Source organism: Salvelinus fontinalis, chromosome 5 (assembly GCF_029448725.1).
Source record: "Salvelinus fontinalis isolate EN_2023a chromosome 5, ASM2944872v1, whole genome shotgun sequence".
Taxonomy (NCBI): Eukaryota; Metazoa; Chordata; class Actinopteri; order Salmoniformes; family Salmonidae; genus Salvelinus; species Salvelinus fontinalis.
In genome coordinates this window covers 50,120,209-50,141,897 of record NC_074669.1, presented here as the reverse complement: position 1 = coordinate 50,141,897, position 21,689 = coordinate 50,120,209, and the positions used below count along the sequence as shown (strand labels likewise).

Sequence of the window (21,689 nt, the reverse complement as noted above, 5' to 3'; positions counted from 1 at the left end):
CACCATGGTAATGTAAATACTGTACCACAGAATGTTGACAGAGCATCCACAAGAAGTATTAGGGATGACAAAACGTGGTGGGGTGTAGTGGGGTGAACACTTTGCTGTTGTTTGAATCCCATTTCTTTGTTGGAAAACTGCAGTAGCTAAATTCTGCTACACAATGGCAGTGGTGTAAATTACTAAAGTAAAAATACTTTAAAGTACTACTTAAGTCGTTTTGGGAGCGTCTGACACCCAAAAGTACTTGTCGCATTTTGAACAGGAAAACGGTCCAATTCACACACTTATCAAGAGAACATTCCCGACACTCATCTGGCGGACTCACTAAACACAAATGCTTCCATAGTGTGGCGCCTTGGAGTGTACTCCTGGTTATTCTTAAATAAATAAATAAACAAGAAAAATGCCAACTGGTTTGCTTGGGCTCCCGAGTGGCGCAGCGGTCTAAGGCACTGCATCTCAGTGCTAGAGGCGTCACTACAGACACCCTGGTTTGAATCCAGGCTGTATCACAACCGGCCGTGATTGGGAGTCCCATAGGGCGGCGCACAATTGGCCCAGTGTCGTCTAGGTTAGGCCGGTGTATGCCGTCATTGTAAATAAGAATTTGTTCTTAACTGACTTGCCTAGTTAAATAAAGGTTCAGTTTAAAAATTTACTTTTACCTTTGATACTTAAGTATATTTGAGCAATTACATTTACTTTTGATACTTAAGTATATTTAAAACTAAATACTTTTAGACTTTTACTGAAGTAGTATTTTAGTGGGTGACTTCTACTTTTGCCGGACAAATTTTCGATGAAGATATTTTTACTCTTACTCAAGTATGACAATTGGGTACTTTTTCCACAACTGCACAATGATCATGTAAATACCACAGAATGTTGACACAGCATCAACAAGAAGAATTAGTAGGGACACCTAATGAAGAACATAAAACTATTTTATTTACAGGATCACTTTCCATTGACAATGACAAAGTCCATGTTGTGACGAAAGTCAACCAAAACTCCACCAGTTGGTCATAAATAACTAACACAAAACTGTTCACAATGTACAGAATTGAATGTATTGATTACACGTCTTAAATTGGAAGGGCCTGTGCTACTGTTATCACTGTGAAACACCGCAAGTTACACATATGCTGCTTGTCACTGTTCATATGCCGCTTGTAAATATACATGTAACGCATAACCACATAAAACACTTTTCAATCTAAGCAAACAGGATTTCCCAAGTGTATGTTTCTTCAATTTGGAATGTATTACAATAAAGTGTTTTAAATTCGATATTTTGGGTTGTGTAGATGTAAACATTCATGATAAGACCATAGACAGACCCTTGACATTAAGCTAAGACAGAATGTTGTACATTGATAACTGATACCTAGATTAAACCTATTCAAAGCAAATTTTGAGGCCATTAATAAACTTAATTTGGGTACATGAAACTGGCCCATGAAAACAAACTTTAGAAGAGGTTATGCAGAAATACTTTGTACCACATGCATAAGCATCACATTACAACTTTATAAGCACTACATGAACATTCATAATATCTTATGCCAATGTTAAGTCACTACACAGCATTGGTCAACTGGGAGTTTGTTGCATACTGTATGCTGCCATTAGCACTGTGAAGGTGTTATGACTGATTGCACTGTGGTATATCCTTATTCAGGGCTTTTTACATTTAAGTGTTATCAAATCAGTTCATCTGGACAACTGCAAAGCAAAAAGACCTACCGTTTGATAGAGGCACCATTAGTTACACATTAAACCTAAAACATTGTCTTCAGTAACAAATATACAAAGGACGACTGACGTCACAACATTTTTTTTTTTCGTAGCTGTATTTTGTTTCTTGTAGTATCAAACCATATCTTAATGAATACCAACACTGTATCAAAACAATTGGAGTACCGATGAAAAGCTTGATTTGCCATTGAATGATAAATACTATAGCTAAAACACATCATGACGACACGTAATGAAATACACGACGCAAATATAGTATTTCTTTACATTCTTGAATCATAACGTCTCTAAAGTTTCTTTACATTCTTTCATAAAGGCATAGAACATTCTATTGGCATTCTCCAGCAACACTACACCAGACATACCTCATTAGAAATATGTCAGAATGTTGACGTTATAGGACAACCTGTCCCTAATCTTAGACAATGCGTCTTTACAATGACATAAGAAAAATAAGTGACACAAGTAATACATCAGATTAGGTAAGTAATGTCATTGTAAGTGATATACAACTAATACGTACGCGTAAGTGGCATATAACTACAATGGTTTAACGTCACTATCTTTACATATTCTGGTAAGACCATGTTGACTTCACGTCTAGGGTAAGGAAACGTTGGAAAGAATCCTCGCGGAGAAGATGAATGGCAATCTCAAACTGAATCTAGTCTGATTTCACTGTAATATATGCATTTACATCACTATCAAATGGAAGGGTCACATTAGCTCATATCAAAACAAGCAAATGAAAGTGCGTGTCATGAAAAGAACATCTAGAAATGTCTTTGATCAAAGTTATAACGCTCTTAATATCTTTTGATTAACCTGCTCACTGCTCATCGTGCCAAATTCCTGCCTCTATATCACCATAGCATTTTCTATAACGACTCCAATCCTCACATTATATTGCATAAATGCACTGCTTTAAAATGAGGTATCATGCTCAAGTATTAAAGTAACTAACTACATTCCATCGCTTGTGATGCAACCCCACTGATATTTGATAACGCTATTGAATGTGACTTGTTGTACGTACAGTTTGTTACCTTACTACCGGCTGGGTTTTTTTTCTTCATCCACACAGCTGTTATTTTAAATGTTATCTTTAAGTCAAGCTGAGGGCCACAGGTGGGTAGTCTGTCATCTGGGGGAAAAAAACATTACATTTCAATTCAAACTGTGACAAAATACAACACTTCACCGGCTACAAGGGCCTTGGGGGGCCAAGGTAAGACCGGTGCATCAGGCTTTGAATTATCTTCGCCCCCTGAGGGAGTTGGCAGGAGACCCCCTAGAGACCCCCTATCAGACAGCTGTGGAACCTGAGCTATGGCATGTAATGCCTTTATACTGCGCTGGGCTGTTGGGTATAACACGGCTCGTTGGTCAGCGGAAGAAATATCCTAAACCAAATGTGGTTGTTCTCTTGGAGTGTCGAGCCAAAAAAGTCAAAGGCTGAAGAGACGCCTGGTGCTAGTGCCAGCACTTGATTTAAACCCAGAAGGATTACACACACACACACACACACACACACACACACACACACACACACACACACACACACACACACACACACACACACACACACACACACACACACACACACACACACACACACACACACACAGGGGAGAAATACCATCCCTCTAAATGATGGCCCAAGGGTTTACCTGACATCTCGATTCTAAACACTGTGGTCATATCTAACCACTGTACTGTGGACGCACCCACACACACAATGTGATCATGAAAACTCTGCTCCGTGGACGCACGCACGCACGCACAAGCACACACACATCTAAACACTGTGATCGTATAAAAACCTCATTGTGGCCATTTCTTTCAAAGCTACAGTACTATAGGTAAGTACAATGCGGGAGGTGATATCATTCTCAATGGGAATATGAAGGCAAAATAATAGTAGGTGGGCAGCTCAAAAAAAAGCTATTTTCATTCCATTCCACATCAGTTGTCCTTGCACTTGTTTTCTTATTTGAAAGCGTGTATCAACCACAAAGCTACCCAAACATAGAAAAACATGGACACTGCTTTAAAACATTAGCAGTAACAAATAGGCATCTATTTACGCTGTTCTAAGCATTCGGATTCAGATCAATGACGCCGCTTTAAATAAACAATTAGCTAGTTATTTATGTGCACAGTTGTGTAATCGTTAGTTTGCTTTGTTGCCAATGGTGGCCTAATGTTGACCATGTAGGACTATGGAGGAAAAACAATGTGCACACACACAAACGTGCACTCTCACACACAAGGACACACACTTGCACACGCACACACACGGGACTATGGGAAAAAGGTTGAGGGACCATTAGGTAATCAAACCAGATTCACTGCAGCGATGGAATGCCATCGAAACTCAATTAACAAAGATATTTCTTACTGGCGAGTTTAATCAACAGTGTTTTCCATTGGAAATCACTAAGTGGCTATAGAGGTTACAACTGGGGCATAATGGAGGGATAGACGGATACTTTGGTCATTCTATACATGATGTAACTACATGACATAAGAATTGACATGTAGAATCTGTGCAGTGCTTACGGAGACCATATGTATGCCATATGAAGCCTTTATAAGTTGTAGTTTGTTTAAACTGGGACCAGTCATTCTATACATTACGTAAGACTACAGCTAAAAGCCACAAATGGTAACTACGGACACACTACCTAAAGATATCGGTTGCTCCAGAAAACACAGGTCAATCAAATGTGCTGATGTTAGAGCGTCACATGATGATCTGGCACACGGTACTCTAGCCTATACAGTTTACAATAGCATGAACCAGAAACGAACACGGCAAGCCCAGTGTTCCAATCATAGCTCCGGTAAGCAAAAGATCAAAGGAGGGAATGTTTAGGTGTCCGTGTATATTTTATGGGTCCCTCCATGACAGGTTAATTGTAAATTTCCCACAGTGCTAAATGTGTGTTTGTTTGTGTGTGTGTGTGTGTGTGTGTGTGATGAGAAAGGATCATTCAGCTCAAATGAGGACCGTGCATACAGAAGAACCGTCGTCAGTGAGGCATGTATTCTGCCTGTTTCCCCCCAGCACATCATTGTAAAATGGAGTACTGGCCAACATTATTGCGTAAACAATACATTGATGACGTAGCTTGCGGTCGCTGTTGTAGCTCTTCACATGAACTCTGTACATTGTTTCAAATGTATACGGTATTTCATAATATGCAATATGTTATATACAGTGAGCTCCAAAACTATTGGGACAGTGACACATTTGTTGTTGTTTTGGCTGTGTACGCCAGCACTTTGGATTTGAAATTATACAATGACAATGTTGTTAAAATGCAGTCTGTCAGCTTTCATTTGGGGGTATTTTCATCTATATCAGGTGAATCGTTTAGAAATTATAGCACTTCTTGTACAGTACATACTCCCCCCCATTTTAGGGGACCAAAAGCATTGGGAAAAATTTACTTACAAGTTTAGTATTTGTAGTGCTGAGCGATTAACTGTAATGTAGATAATTTTTCAGTTTCTAAAACCACTAATTGACCAAAGTCAGTTAAATTATTTGAATTCCATTTATTTCTGAGGTTTTCTGTGAGCTCAATGTGCACATTGCACAGTTTCTCTAAAGATAAATAAGATCCAGCCTGAACTGTGCAATATAGTAGGGAGTTGTAGTTTCCAAAATGCCAATATTCTACATAGTTTAGCGCATAAAAGGTGGTAATTAAATACAATGACCATAAGCCATTGCTCAGCTACTTGTCCGCTCTGTGTTTCTTTTAAGCCTGCTACTGAAGACAGAGAAGAATGTGCAATCATGAGGGGATATAGAGAGTAGCTGTTGCTTCGGATGTCTACCTGAAAATAGATGATCTAAGTGATTGATAGTTGGTATTCAGCAGTCATGAAAGTTTGCCTAATTTACTTTGAAGAACTACAAAATAGGGATTTTGTCAGACAGCATAGGCAGCAGCTCTATAGAGATGAGACTGTTTTGGTGGTGTTTCAGAATGTTTTGTGCCCAATGTAATGTATTGTGTCCTTTTGGAGTCACTTTTATCGTCAATAAGAATACGCTTCTAAACACTTCTACATGAATGTGGATGCTACCATGATTATGGATAATCCTGAATGAATCGTGAATAACGATGAGTGAGAAAGTTAAGAGATGCACAAATATCATACCCCAAGACATGCTAGCCTCTCACCATTACAATAACAGGGGAGGTTAGCATTTTTGAGGGGTATGGTATTTGTGCATAATCAAACAGTGCTGTAATTTCTAAACAGTTCGCCCGATATGGATGGAAATACCCTTGAATTAAAGCTGACAGTCTGCACCTCAGTATGCTATATGAAGTCTTTATAAGTTGTGGTTTGTTTAAAACTGGGACCAGTCATTCTATACATGACATAAGACTACAGCTAAAACCCACTGCTACAAATGGTAACTACGGACACACTACCTAAATATATAGGTTGCTCCAGAAAACGTTTTCTCTGGTATCTACTGTAGCAGAGAGAATCTAAAAGTACTGTAATGTCTAAACGATTCACTCGATATGGATGGAAATACCCTTAAATTAAAGCTGACAGTCTGCACGTTAACCTCATATCATTTAAAATCCAAAGTGCTGGTGTACAGAGCCAAAACAACAAACACATTTTCACTGTTCCAATACTTCTGGAGCTGAGTGTACAAAACATCAAGAACACCTTCCTAATATTGAATTGCCTCAATTCATCGGGGCATGGAACTAGGTGTCTCAAGGTGTCAGAACACATTCTACAGGGATGGTGGCTCATGTTGACTTCGATGCTTCCCACAGTTGTGTCAAGTTGGCTAGATGTCCTTTGGGTGGTGGACCATTCTTGATACACGGGAAACGCTGAGCGTGAAAAACCCAGAAAAATCCTTCTTTAACCTTTCTCCTCCCTTTCATCTACACTGATTGAAGTGGATCAATAAGGGATCATATCTTTCACCTGGATTCACCTGGTCAGTCTATGTCATGGAAAGAGCAGGTATTCATAATGTTTTAAACACTCAGTAGCCATTGCATTCAGGATGTTACTTGACCAGGCATTTTTTGTAAATCTTATTTTCTTATGCATGTTTTTATATACAGTACACTTCAGTGATGTTCATAGTATCACAGACCGTACAACAATATGCAATCTGATGGTTATATTTGACAATTAATTCCTGCTTCTCATCTAAAATGTGTTTTCAGCGATATTCTCTGAACTCTATGAAAAGTGTGTGTTTGCATGTGTGTGTATTGACAGGGACAGCATGTATGTATGTTTGCAATGTCTACCTGTCTTTGCATGTACTGTACACAGTAGATTTTACCACTCTATACATGCTTGCGTGTGTGAACACATGCCTGTGTGTTTGCTCATGCCTGACAGTGTGTGTCTGCATCCAGTATGCCCTCCTTTAGGAGAAGTCCTCAGCCTCGGCATTGGGGGCGCAGCCTGCCTTAGCCTTGGCCCCGTTCCCATTGCAACCAAGCCCGTTTTCCATTCTCTGGTTGACGTAGCTCTTCTTCCTGGCCTGGTTCTGGTTGTTTGTTCCGTCTACAGGGTCATACGCCACTACCACGGAGGTATCCATGCGGGACAGGGTGTACATGCTGCTCTGGCGGGCCGGGTGGAGGCGGGTGGCCCTCAGCTCCAGCTCATCATAGCTGGACACCTGGACGAAGGGGCACCAGCGGAACGCCCGCTTGAAGCCAGCCCGGAACCTGGGGGGGAAAAGGGGCGTATAGAGAGGGGGGGGGCGGGGGTGTGAATGACATTTGATTTTGTGAACAGGGTAGTGTTCAAGGCCACGCTGTTTGTAAAATGTTTTCCAACAGAAAGGAAATTCTGTGTTCTTATTGGACGAGTTCAAGTAAGACAGCACCAGTGTCACTACGTTTCACAACGTTTTCTACCTACTGAACACAACCCAGGTTTCATATAATGATCTGATTTTCATAAAGGCAGCAGCAAACAAATGACATACCAATGTGTACAGTGCAGTGAGGTTGAAGAGTCGTATAATGACATAAAACATCAACCGAAAGCACACAGCAACAAATAAACAATTAAACAGGAAACTAAACCTAATCGACTGCAACATACACAGCCCTGTGTTCTCCATCAATTTAAAAGTCAACTAATGACCCAGATAATAAACAACAAAATACAGTCCTTAAAGAAATACATAAAATAAAACATTTGTAATATAGAGTCCTGTCCAGGGGTATACTTCAAACTCCCAAACTCTACCAAAACTGGAGATTTTGGCTCGGACAAGGCTTACTTATAATAGCCAAGAAGGATTTACTTGTCGTTTTTATATATTCACATCATGAAGGGGGAAAAGCAACCACACATACCACACAGCACATCCTTCCTGAATAGCCTGATTGTGTCGATGGTAAGAGTGCTATGTGCTTTAGATAATTTCCTGTGTGTACCTAAGTGCACTGGGGAGCTTCATTCACAAGCTAGCGTTCATCAATGCTCAGAGTCTGGATTCAGAGCACTGAAGCTTCTTCAAGGAGGTCTTGCTCTGTGTTTAATATGGTTATGAGATTCCCGAGGCCGGGCAAAGGACAGACTAAGGCATAGAGCTTGTCAAGATGGATATACAACTTCTATGCTCTTTTCATGCCATTAGGATTCATTGACCATGGAAATTCAGATACAGTACGTGTGTGTAGGTTTGTGGGAGTGTTTTTGTGTGTGTACACGAGGTGACACTGAGAGGGTCTTATATGACTACACCTGACGTCATACCTCCAGGCTCTGTATCTGCATTGTTCCTGTTTGCAGAAAGAATGAGTCACACAGGTACCGAACTACCCGCCTAAGCACCGAGTGGCTTAAAGAACATGTTCAGAAAGCATGCAATGGTAACCAATTGAAATTATGCTTTGATTCCCAGGTCTCTTTCAGCATTTCTCAGTGATGTCCTTGAAGTAACTTTACTTTCAAGCCTCAGTCCTAAACTACCTAATATGTTGTTGTTGTTCTTTTGCATTTTCAAGAGGGTATGAACATCATAAAAGGACCTATTATCAGGGTTGCCATTGCCTGGACCTTTGTTGAAGCACATCTCTCGTGGGCTCTGTTCAGAGGATTACAGGATATTCCAATAGGAGATTCTGCACTTCAGTTGTTTTTCAAAGATTGTCATGAACCTACACAGAGGCAGGCCAACAGCATATTCTTTCCACGCCCTTTTCAACCATCGACCATGAAAATGTGTGTATGTGCCTCCGCCCGTGCATGCTCCCATTTCTGCTTGCCTTGCTGTCTGCCTGTGTGCACTCGTGTGTATTCTCCTTACCTGCTGTTGAGGCAGCAGTAGATGATGGGGTTGTACATGGTGGAGCTCATGGCCAGCCACATCACTGACAGGTAGACCTGCTGGATGGACTTCCACCTCATCAGAGCCTTGTTGAGGCCCGTCACGATGAAGTAGACGTGGTACGGCAGCCAGCAGAGGGCGAAGGTCACCACCACAATGATCATCATCTTGACCACCTGGAGGTGAGGGAGGGAGGCGGGGGGGGGGGGGGGGGGGGGGATTAGTTCAATTCTCGTTCAACCCTGTGAGGCGAGCTGTCTGGACACTGTGTGGCGTCTGCTGATAAAGAGGCAAATTCCCCTGCCACTCGATCAGCCAGACAACTGAAGCTAATTAGGTTGTGAAGTGCGCTCTGCAGTTATTATTCAAGGGAGAGCAAAGAGAGCTGTCTCTCCTTCCTTTGGAGAAGATAAATGAAGCTTCAGCCTGTTTCCTTCTTCCACATCACCTAGCTGCATTAGCTTTAATGAGTGTGTGTGTGTGTGTGTGTGTGTGTGTGTGTGTGTGTGCTTTAGTGAGCCTGGTAAGAGCTGTGTGTTACTGTAAATGTATGTTACTGTAGACAGAGTGGCAAGAAAAAGTATGAACCCTTTGTAAATACCTGCATTTCTGCATAAATTCGTCATAAAATTTGATCTGATCTTCATCTACGTCACAACAATAGACGAACGCAGTCTGCTTAAACTAATAACACACAAACAATTATACGTTTTCATGTCTTTATTGAACACATCGTGTAAACATTCACAGTGCAGGGTGGGAAAAGTATGTGAACCCTTGGATTTATTAACTGGTTGACCCTCCTTTGGCAGCAATCAGATCTGCACAACGGTCAGGAGGAATTTTGGACCATTCCCTTCACAGAACTGTTTCAGTTCAGCAATATTCTTGGGATGTCTGTTGTGAACTGCTCTCGAGATCATGCCACAGCATCTCAAAGTGGGTTGAGATCAGGACTGGGCCACTCCAGAAGGCGTATTTTCTTCTGTTGAAGCCATTCTGTTGTTGATTTACTTCTGTGTTTTGGGTCGTTGTGCTGTTGCATCACCCAACTTCTGTTGAGCTTCAATTGGCGGACAGATAGCCTAACAGTCTCCTGAAAAATGTCTTGATAAACTTGGGAACTCATTTTTCCATCGATGATAGCAAGCTGTCCAGGCCCCGAGGCAGCAAAGCAGCCCCAAACCATGATGCTCCCTCCACCATACTTTACAGTTGGGAGGAGGTTTTGATGTTGGTGTGCTGTGCCTTTTTTTCTCCACACATAGTGTTGTGTGTTCCTTCCAAACAACTCAACTGTAGTTTCATCTGTCCACAGAATATTTTGCCAGTAGTGCTGTAGAACATCCAGGTGCACTTTTGCAAACTTCAGACGTGCAGCAATGTTTTTTTTGGATATCAGTGGCTTCTTCCGTCATGTCCTCCCATGAGCACCATTCTTGTTTAGTGTTTCACGTATCGTAGACTCGTCAACAGAGATGTTAGCATGTTCCAGAGATGTCTTTAAGTCTTAAGCTGACACTAGGATTCTTCTTAACCTCATTGAACATTCTGCGCTGTGCTCTTGCAGTCATCTTTGCAGGACAGCCACTCCTAGGGAGAGTAGCAACAGTGCTGAACTTTCTCCATTTATAGACAATTTGTCTTACCGTGGACATCAAGGCTTTTAGAGATACTTTTGTAACCCTTTCCAGCTATATGCAAGTCAACCATTCTTAATCTTAGGTCTTCTGAGATCTCTTTTGTTCGAGGCATGATTCACATCAGGCAATGCTTCTTGTGAATAGCAAACTCAAATTTGTTTTTATAGGGCAAGTCAGCTCTAACCAACATCTCCAATCTCGTCTCATTGATTGGACTCCAGGTTAGCTGACTCCAATTAGCTTTTGGAGAAGTCATTAGCCTTGGGGTTCACATATACCTTTTCTAACCTACACTGAATATTGAAATTATGTATTCAATATAGACAAGAACAATACAATAATTAGTGTGTTATTAGTTTAAGCAGACTGTGTGTCTATTGTTGTGATTTAGATGAAGATCAAATCAAATTTGATGACCAATTTATGCAGAAATCCAGGTAATTCCAAAGGGTTCACATACACTTTGATATACAGTGTCAAGAAAAAGTTGGTTAGATATCAAAATGCCTTTCTTGCTTTAAAAAAAACACTCCAGATCCAGGTCCTTTGCTCAAAGATGAAGCAAAATACAAAAAAAAATACAAAAAAACGACCAATTTTAACGCAACACACATTGGCCATTTAAACCTTAATTTTTCATCAGGGAGAAACTGGTGACAAAAACACAGTTTCTGAAAGACACTTCAACAGCACGTTTGAAAAGGGAAGAAGTGAACTCCAGCTTTCAGTCTCTTATCACCAGTTGGTGGTATTTGTTAGTCTGCACCACAGTCCCAGAAGTATTTCAGAAACTGAAGACGTTTCTCAGGTTCGATCCTCTTCACAGTAAGGGGTGATCTTTGCTCCAGGTGGGCGTCAGATCCGACAGGCAGGAGAGAATAACAGAGCTTGTGTGTGTGTCTGTGTGTCCATTGCGGAAAGACTGCTATTATGATTGCACATATCTCTCTTCTCCTCAAAAGGACCTGTGGCCCCGAAGATTAAAGAAACGGAAGCTGACCATTCGGCCTACCGAGAGACTGGCAGGAAAGCTGAGAAAAAAACTTGTCTTCTTTGATCTTAGTTACCCTTTGAATCCCCAGGACATGGCTTCACTTCTGAAGAGAGAGCTTGGATTGTCCCAAATGTCACCATATTCCCTATATAGTAGTGCACTACTTTTGACCGGAGCCCTATGGGTTAGGTTAAATAGGGAGCAGTTTGGGATTAAGCCCTTATTTTAGGCTGCACAATGGTGTGGATGCTAGATGGTGGTAGGAGTTACCACAAATATGGTCATGTTCAAGGTTGAATGGACTTACTCAAAAATGGAATAACAGCAAGGAAAATCTACACCTAAAGACTTACTCGATCAGTGTTAATGCAAAATAGAAGGATGAGCAAATGTATGGTACAAAAGCAGCAATGTCACTGTCAAATTAAAAAGAATACTGAAAACTGTTGAATATCAAAAGCATCTAGGTAGAAAGATTTATTTATTCTGGAAATATACCCATCTTCCCTGTCCTGTTGCATTGTGGATACAGGTAGTGTACACACGACACACGCACTCTCTGTCTCAACCTTGCTGTCTCTCTCTCTCTCTCTCTGACAGCAACAAGTGGACGGTGGACGAGCATGGGAAAAGAGTCGGCTGTCTTCTCACAGTGGGTGATTCAACAGAAGGGATTTTCATAAAAGCTCAGAGGCTCAGAAGAGCAAAGTTCAGAGCACGCCACACGACTGAGCCCAGACAGGCAGAGAGCAAAAGAGCAAAAAGAAGTGAAGGAAAACAACCCGGAGAGAAAACGAAAATAAAATGTTCCTCATCTCTATTTCTGGCAGCCAATATGGAGTGACAGAAAAGTTCACGGATGCCTGCGCAATAATTGAAACAAGGCAAGACAATCTTATATTTCTCATGTCCATGACGTGGATAGTACTTGTTTTCTTTCTGTCCTTGATTGGAACCAATGGCGTAATTCCAAAAGTGCAAACCCTAACCTACTTGGCACTCTCGGCAATGCCCAATCAAGCTCTCAAAGTATTTAATTGAAAACAAATGCTACTTAAACCCAGGTCTGGCTGGCATATCGACGGTATTGTACAAAAGGACAGTACATGGAATATGTTGTTTTCAGTGTTTCTTGGGAGGATACGGAAGCCATACTAGCATACCTAGTAAAATGCCAGTCACTGCCTGTGGCTACATGAGGTCATGTCCTATAATAACCAATAGAAACAATGGTCAGGTAGTCATGTCACAGACAAACTTGGTGTACCAAATGGCACCCTATTCCCTTTAAAGTCGACTACTTCTGACCAGTTGAGGACTGCTATAACGAGTGCGCTGAGGGGGGGGGGGGTGTTTTAATACATAAAAGTAACAATCCAAAACAAGAAACCACGAACAACGTACAGCAATGACACAGAAACAATAACGCCTGGGGACGGAACCAAAGGGAGTGACATATATAGGGAAGGTAATCAGGGAAGTGATGGGTCCAGGTGAGTCTGATGATGAGCAGGTGCGCGTCACAATGTTGACAGGTGTGCACCATAACGAGCAGCCTGGTGACCTAGAGGCCAGAGAGGGAGCACACGTGACAACAGCAGATAAGTCAGGGTTTTTAAGTTTTAGTAAGATAAGCGGACAACTGCTATTTTCGATCACTTATCTCAGATTTTTCCAGGACAATCTGTATTTTTAATCTGAAAGAAATGTTTCAGAAGTGTTACTCCTAGCAAATAATAGCAACACATGCCTTAAAGAAGCGTTTACACTTTAAATCTCAGGAAATGTAGATAAAAACAGACCCAATTATTATCTCCTTTTCCATGTCAGTAAGTGAAGATAAAAATGGAGGGTGGTTGTTCTCTGACAAGGAGAAAAGACATGTCCTTGCTAGAGGACACTTGTTGCTAAAATGAATGGACAGCTCAACAAAACAAAAGCCTGTGGGTGGGAGAAAACTAGAGAGGTCGCAGAATGTGTTAGTAACACTACTGCTGGCCTGGTCAGCTAAGGCCATATGGATTCTGTTTTAGCATTAATTGGGGGGGGGGGGGGGGGGGGGACTAGAGCGGTCACACAATGTGTTAGTAACACTACTGCTGGGCTGGTCAGCTAAGGCCATATGGATTCTGTCGGTCTGCGTTAAGTGTGTTGGTTCCCTGTTATTGATCTGTACGCCATGAAAATAAAGAGCTAGGGGATCTATTGACCACTGGGTAAAAGAGACACAGACACAGCAACAAACACATGCAAGCACACACACACACACGAGAATGCATACGAATGTGCACGCACGCAGACACACACAGCAGATCAAAACTAAATGGAAAGGACAGTATAACCCCGAACCAGCTGAATGAACCACGAATGAACCATCATCCATCCCAATGACTATCCTAGTAAAAAGCGAATTAACGGGCATCTCGCTCAACAAATCGAGCACACACATTGAAGAGCAGTGGAGCTAGAGACTCAAAAACAAGCAAGACTAAACACAACCTAAAAGCCGAGCGGAGCTATCAAGAATGGATCAGGTATGCATTCATTCATAGGGAGAGCAGTGGGATGTATTTACTCATAAGTGTCACTCGCCGTAGGGGGGCAGGGAAGGAGCGATGTGTCCCGCAGAAAGAGTAACTGTCTGATTAGGTAGGTGATGAGGTGGGTTGATTACGCCCAATTTGCCATTTTTTTTTTGCCCTCCGCATTTACGCAATCCGAAGCAACCGCCTGCTGTCAGCAATCATTAGTGTTGGTGGTGACTCAGTTATCTGGACCGTATGACCCCTTGCAGGCAGGCAGGCAGGCACGCACACACATCCCATACAGGGTTTTGACAACCTGGTGGTTCTGTTTTTTCTTCCTGCTAGACCTGGGTTCAAATAGTATGTGTTAACTTTCAAATAGAGCAGTTCAGGTGCACTTGTTTGAGTTTGAGCCTTGTACAATGGAACCAATGGTGTAGTCCCAAACACCCCCCATCTCATGGCACTCCAACTATGATTCAACCAGTGGGCCCAGTGGGTTTCTTCTAATGGCCTCTATCGCACTTTCCAGGCCATCTGTTTGGAGAGTTTAGGAAAGTCTTAAGAGAGGAATGTTCAATGCAGTCCATTTTCATGTTTTTCTTTCCTTCGCACATAAGAGAACTAAGAGAATGGTTATTAAATTAAATTACGAAAATAAATGGCCAACTCTCATTCCCTGAGGCCTTCAATAGCAACTGACCAATTTTGTCTTTTTGGTTTCAAAGGCTCATTTGTTCAAAGAAAAAAAAAATGTACTGAGAAATGCTCTTTCAAAAACATCAATGCAACTGATGTGAAAGACTGTACAGTACCTTCTGCTCTTTGAGTGACATTGTGACAGACATTTATGAATGTGACATGCTGATTACAGCTTCAAGAAAATAGGAGACAAAAAAAGTTTGGAAAAAAATACTGTATGTTAACCAAATGTGCTGTTTAATGTGGGATCAATTCATTTCCAAGTCCTTTTTTTTAAATCCTTCAAAAGTCCAAAATAAATACAGTATATTTAATTCACCCTGGCCCAACCCAAAGAAGCTACAAATCCTTTGAATTCAGTCCTACAGAACACCTGATTTGAATAGACAGTCTACTCAAATAACCAGAGAAAATATATTTACACACCCAGAAGCTACAATGAATAAACTGTCTATCCTTTCTTTTTATTCCTATTATTGTCAATATTACCATATTATGCCCCCTTTCACAATAACCACTTGGAAGCAGATAGAAAACAAACGTCAGTTGATTTAAACTAACACCGGGGGAGAAACCTTGTGTTATAAATACTGAATGTTAATGAACATTTAAATTTGGATAATGGATATTGAATTATTCAGTAAGAGAGCTGAACGGTCTTGGGGCATGTCGTCCCCGACATAAGATTGATATTGCATGGTAATGTCGGTAAGTGACTAACAATAAGTTAGACTAGAGGAAAACCAGAGGATGTAGCGCTACTAACAACAATGAGATAGATAAATAGTGAGAGAAAAAGATAGAGATAGAGAAAAGAAAGATGCAGAAAGAGCATTTTAAAGTTTTGTGGTGGAAGCATCATGTTATGGGTATGCTTGTCACCGGCAAAGTGAGTTTCAGGATCAAAAGAAAAATGAAAGGAGCAAAGCCTCAGTAAAAAGGTAGAGGAAACCCTGCCTCAGTTTTCTGAATACCTAACCCTGGGATAGTTAGATTTTTCAGCGGAACAATTATATACATTGAATGCCCAAGGCTTTCCAAGAGGTGTTGAGTGTTCCTAAATGATCCAGCCTCAGTCCTGACTTAAATCTGCCTAAAAATCTGAGACAAGGCTAGAATATTGCTGTCCGACAATGGTTCCCAACCAAATATACTGAGCAATGTTGACAAAAACAATGGATAGATGTTGTCCTAAGAGTTGTGCCAAGTTGATAGAAAGGCAGAAACATGTGAAGACTACGCAACGGATGTGTAGACTTTCGCTGGGCACATTATATAGGGAATAGGGTGCCATTTGGAATGCAGGAAACAGTCAGACTGGGAGGATTACACCTGCTGCTCCTGCCCTCCTATCTGCCCAGCTCAGAAGGAGCCCGTGTATCACATGTGTGTGTACCATGGGGATTACCAAACAGTCTTATTGGATTTTTTAAAAGGCAAAAATACAGGTCTCCCCAGGTAATCTATCTATCCACCACCCACACGTCAACAGCAAAATGCATCCAACTGCTTTCAAATTCTGCTTCGCTGCCAGACACTCTGAATTGATGATTCTTCGAGCGACTCCACTCTTTACCCAGATGGGATAATGGATTCGCAGGTGTCATTACGAGGCATTTGTCAAAAGCCTTGTCATTTTTCCCAGAGATAGAGCTTTTTTGTACGACACCAGACAGGGACCAAATATGACCTGGACTACCAGGCCTGGTCTGCACAGTGGACGTTCAAGCAACAAAAGGAGATGCAAGCCTCCTCCGACGTCATTTCAGTTGAATGGAGATGACGGGAGATAATGGGAATTATGGCATTTATAGCTATTCAATGCTTCCTGACACACTTCCGACCTGACCTGCGCTCATGTAAATAATAACATGTTCATCTCACCTGGCTGAGAAAGCGAGAACGATCAATTAGGCTGCTTAGTATCCGAGATTAGTATTTAATTCACTGTATATACTGTTCACCTTTCTCATTGGCTCGCGATGGAATGCCCCTAAAAATACATCAGAAGAAATGATCTATCTTCAAAGCCTTTCAAACAAAGGCCCACAAAAAAACAGTAGCCCAGCCACTTGGATTGCTATGTAACTGAGGGATGATAAACAAAAATATGACAGAGTGGGCAAGTCAAAAGATGTCCATTCTGGGACCCTATTGGAAGATCTTGAACTCTTGCGCCCATTATCTGTACCAATGCCTATTATATGTACCACCCTACTTCAAAAGTAGAACACGAACAGCCTCTGGTGTCTGCTGAGGTAAAAGAAGTAGGCTTCCACTTTAAACAAAACATAACGGAGGATATTGCTTTTTCTCCATTCTAATTATTGACAGCTGCTGCTAACTATGTAAAAATTAGAGGACATACTATGGAGAGAAATAGTAAAGGCCTCTTTTTGTACGCACTAACTCCGCCATGGGCAAAGCAAATGTGGAAACTAATGCCGATTTTAGACGTTACTTGGATAACGGCAGAAATTATTTAAGAATTTATGTACACTGAATAAAAATATAAATGCAACAATTTCAAAGATTTTACTGTGTTACAGTTCATATAAGGAAATCAGTCAATTGAAATAAATTCATTAGGCCCTAATCTATGGATTTCACATGACTGGGAATACAGAAATGCATCTGTTGGTAACAGATACCTTTAAAAAAAAAAAAAGGTAGGGGCGTAGATCAGTCAGTATCTGGTGTGACCACCATTTTCCTCAAGCAGCGCGAAGCATCTACTTTGCATAGAGTTGATCAGGCTGTTGATTGTGGCCTGTGGAATGTTGTCCCACTACTCTCCAATGGCTGTGATAAGTTGCTGGATATTGGCGGGAATTGGAACACGCTGTTGTACACGTTGATCCAGAGCATCCCAAACGTGCTCAATGGGTGACATGTCTGGTGAGTATGCAGGCCATGGAAGAACTGGGACATTTTCGGCTTCTAGGAATTGTGTAAAGATCCTTGTGACATGGGGCTGTGTATTATCATGCTGAAACATGCGGTGATGGCGGCAGATAAATGGCACAACAATGGGCCCCGGGATCTCGTCACAGTATCTTTGTGCATTCAAATTGACATCGATAAAATGCAATTGTGTTTGTTGTCCGTGGATTATGCCTGCCCATACCATAACCCCACCACCACCATGGGGAACTCTGTTCACAACGTTGACATCAGCAAACTGCTCACCCACACGACGCCATACACACTGTCTATCATCTGCCCGGTACTGTTGAAACCTGGATTCATCCGTGAAGAGCACACATCTCCAGCGTGCCAGTGGCCATCGAAGGTAAGCTTTTGCCCACTGAAGTCGGTTATGACGACAAACTACAGTCAGGTCAAGACCCTGGTTAATACGACGAGCACACAGATGAGCTTCCCAGTGATGGTTTCTGACAGTTTGTGCAGAAATTCTTCGGTTATGCAAACCCACAGTTTCACCAGCTGTCCGGGTGGCTGGTCTCAGACGATCCCACAGGTGAAGAAGCCAGATGTGGAGGACCTGAGCTGGCATGGTTACACGTGGTCTGCGGTTGTGAAGCCGGTTGGACATACTGCCAAATTCTCTAAAACGACTTACGGTAGAGAAATTCACATTTTATTGTCCCCAGCACAAGGTCCACCTGTGTAATGATCATGCTGTATTATCAGCTTCTTCATATGCCGCACCTGTCAGGTGGATGTATTATCTTGGCAAAGGAGAAATGTTCACTAACAGGGATATAAACTAATATTTGCACAATATTTGAGAAAAATAAGCTTTTTGTGCATATGAACAATTTCTGGGCTATTTTATTTTAGCTCATGAAACATGGGAACATCACTTTACATGTTGTGTTTATATTTTTGTTCATTATAATAAAATAAAACACATAAAGCCTTCATAATTCATAAAGGTCATGTTAACTGACTGATATTACCTCAAAGAACAAAATGTATAATATCTCCTAAGCTTGTGTTAAACGGCAAAAATAAGGTCTGAGGTTATCCCAAAACCCTATTCTTTTCCCATTAATTTTCACCATAGGATTGGCTGAACGAACCAGAGGTAATTCATTTCCGGGTTTTAAGACTACAAGCTGGCGAACTCTATAGAGAAAGTGGTATTAGTTCAGCTAAAAGGTTTATGATTGGGCTCTATCTAGCCTGTATAAAACCATAGAGCAATGACATGACATTGATGTAGCCTACTCTTACTTTTTTATTCGATTCCAATTGATGTAATCCATTAAAAACAACTGTCTTTAACTGAAAAAAATTCTGGTATGGTAATTTCCTATCAAGATCGGGAGTAAAATATCCCTTGACTGTCCATATTTGAAATGTGTAACTAAATCATGTCAACCGTGATTGAGTTATACAGCCTGTACTTTTTTATCAAATGAAAATGTAGGCTAATAAAGTTATTTCAAATGGCATATATTATATTATTTTGCCATTTAAGGTGAAACATTTGAATGAAAGATAGGCCTATTATACTCCAAGCCTTAAAGTTTCTGATGCTCCTAATAGGTCGACATTTCATTGGGAGGGGGGGGGGGGGGAGTAGAGAACCTAGATGCAGATGTCTGGTATCATAATCACTTGACACGGTAACAACGAGAGATCAACTTTTCCCCCTGGCTTATTCTTGTGGGTTTTTGGTTGCAAGCAAGTTTGCTTTAACACGCAGATGCATGTAATCTCCCGTTAGTAGCATTTTAAGAAACACAGGGCCAGTGGTATTGCTTAGCACAGTGCTGCATACTGCCTGTTGGCTGCAATGCACACCCCTGGTTTAGATGTTCTAGTTGAATAGAATAAAAAGTAGTGTTGGAGCTTTATTCATAGCTCCAGCACAGCTGGAGTAAATGTGCATAATATTAAGCTGCAATACTTTACATGTATATCAACATGGGGTATGTGGATCGGGGTGAGGTGCGAGTGGGGGTGCTGTAGGATTATTTAAGATACTCGTTGAAGAGGTAGATACTCTGCTGTCCTAGCTTCAGGGGGAAGCTGGTTCCACCATTGGGGTGCCAGGACAGAGAAGAGCTTGGACTGGGAGCTGCCCTCCCGTAGGGGTGGAGGGGTCAAGAGACCAGAGGTGGCAGAATGGAGTGCTCGGGTTGGGGTGGAGGGTTGGAGCATGGCCTGAAGGTACGGAGAGGCAGTTCCTCTTGCTGCTTCATAGGCAAGTACAATGGTCTTGTAGTGGATGCGAGCTTCGACTGGAAGCCAGTGGAGAGTGCTGGGGAGCAGGGCAAAAGGGGAGAACTTCGGAAGTTTGAACACCAGGCGGGCTGCAGTGTTCTGGATAAGTTGCAGGTGTTTGATGGCACAAGAGGGGAGCCCAGACAACAGCAAGTTGCAGTAGTCCAGACGGGAGATGACAAGCACCTGGATTAGGACAATGGAGTTGTCAACCGTGATGGAGAAGTGTTGGAGCGGACAGGCCTTCGCCGGGAGGAAGAGCAGCTTCGTCTTGTCGAGGTTGCGCTTGAGGTGGTGGGCCAACATCCAAGCTGATATACAGTGCATTCGGAACGTTTTCAGGCCCCTTGACTTTTCCCGCATTTTGTTACATTACAGCCTTATTCTAAAATGGGTTGAATAAAAAAATGACCTCATCAATCTACACACAATACCCAATTTGTTGAAATAACAGAAATACCTTAGTTACATAAGTATTCAGACCCTTTGCTATGAGACTAGAAATTGAGCTCAGGTTTATCCTGTTTCCATTGATCATCCTTGAGATGTTTCTACAACTCGGGTGAGAAGGGCCTTGATCAGGGAGGTGACCAAGTAGATGGTAAATAGTTTCCTAGGGTTAGAGGCAGAAGCTTGACATTTAGAGTGATATAACGCGGCTTTGGCAGTGGATACAGAGGTAGAGAAGGTAGAGAGGAGGGAGTGAAAGGTTGATAGGTCCTCTGGAAGTTTTGTTTTCCTCCATTTTCGCTCAGCTGCCCGCAACCTTGTTCTGTTGGAGAGCAATTAGTCACTCAGCCACGAAGCAGGAAGGGAGGGCCGAACAGCCTCTAGTAAAGATGAGGTCAAGCGTATTACCTGCCTTGTGAATGGAAGGGGACTGGGAAAGGGTGAGGTCAGAAGAGGCAAGAAGGGGAAAGAAAGAGTAAGAAATCAATTATTTGAAGGCAGATGTCGGGAGGTTGAAGTCGCCAAGTAGAAAGAGCTGTGACCATTGTCAGGAAATTAGTTTATCAAGGTGTCAAGCTCATTGATGATGAAAGATGACAACAATGTACAGTGACAGCATGGCATTCAAATGAGTAGATGAGCGAGGGAGAAAATAAAAAACCTCCACTTACGAGAAATGAGTAGCCCTGTGCCACCACCAGAATCTCTCAGACTATGAGAGAAAACGTAGTCAGACGAAGAGAGCAGCTGGAGTAGCAATATTCTCTGTGGGGATCCATGTCTCCGTCAGGGCCAAAAAGTCAAGGGACTGAAGGGCACAATAGGCTGAGATGAACTCCGCGTTTTTGACAGCAGATCGACAGAGACCAGGAATTCCACATGGGTTGTGCACACAGGGTACACTAAATTTGAAGGGTTGCAGCCAAGGGGTGGGGAGGATCTGGACAGCTTACAGTGAGATGAGTGAACAGGTAAAAAAAAAAACACACACACACGTCTGAAAATAACTAGGTAAGATACTCAAGTGAGAGAGTGGTGTGGAGCCTTCCTCTCTTTCCTAC

At 41.9% G+C, this 21,689-nt stretch overlaps 1 protein-coding gene across 1 annotated transcript in view; it reads right to left on the bottom strand.

Moving 5' to 3' along the window:
* Positions 1 to 929: 929 nt before the first annotated feature.
* tacr3a (tachykinin receptor 3a) overlaps positions 930 to 21,689 on the bottom strand; it is a 36,732-nt gene continuing 15,972 nt past the window's right edge. The window contains exons 4-5 of the mRNA XM_055923810.1: positions 9,098 to 9,294; positions 930 to 7,502 (exon numbers count right to left, since the gene is read on the bottom strand). Of these exons, the coding sequence (XP_055779785.1) occupies positions 7,196 to 7,502; positions 9,098 to 9,294 (504 nt within the window). The 3' untranslated portion in view covers positions 930 to 7,195. The remainder of the gene's footprint in view (positions 7,503 to 9,097; positions 9,295 to 21,689) is intronic.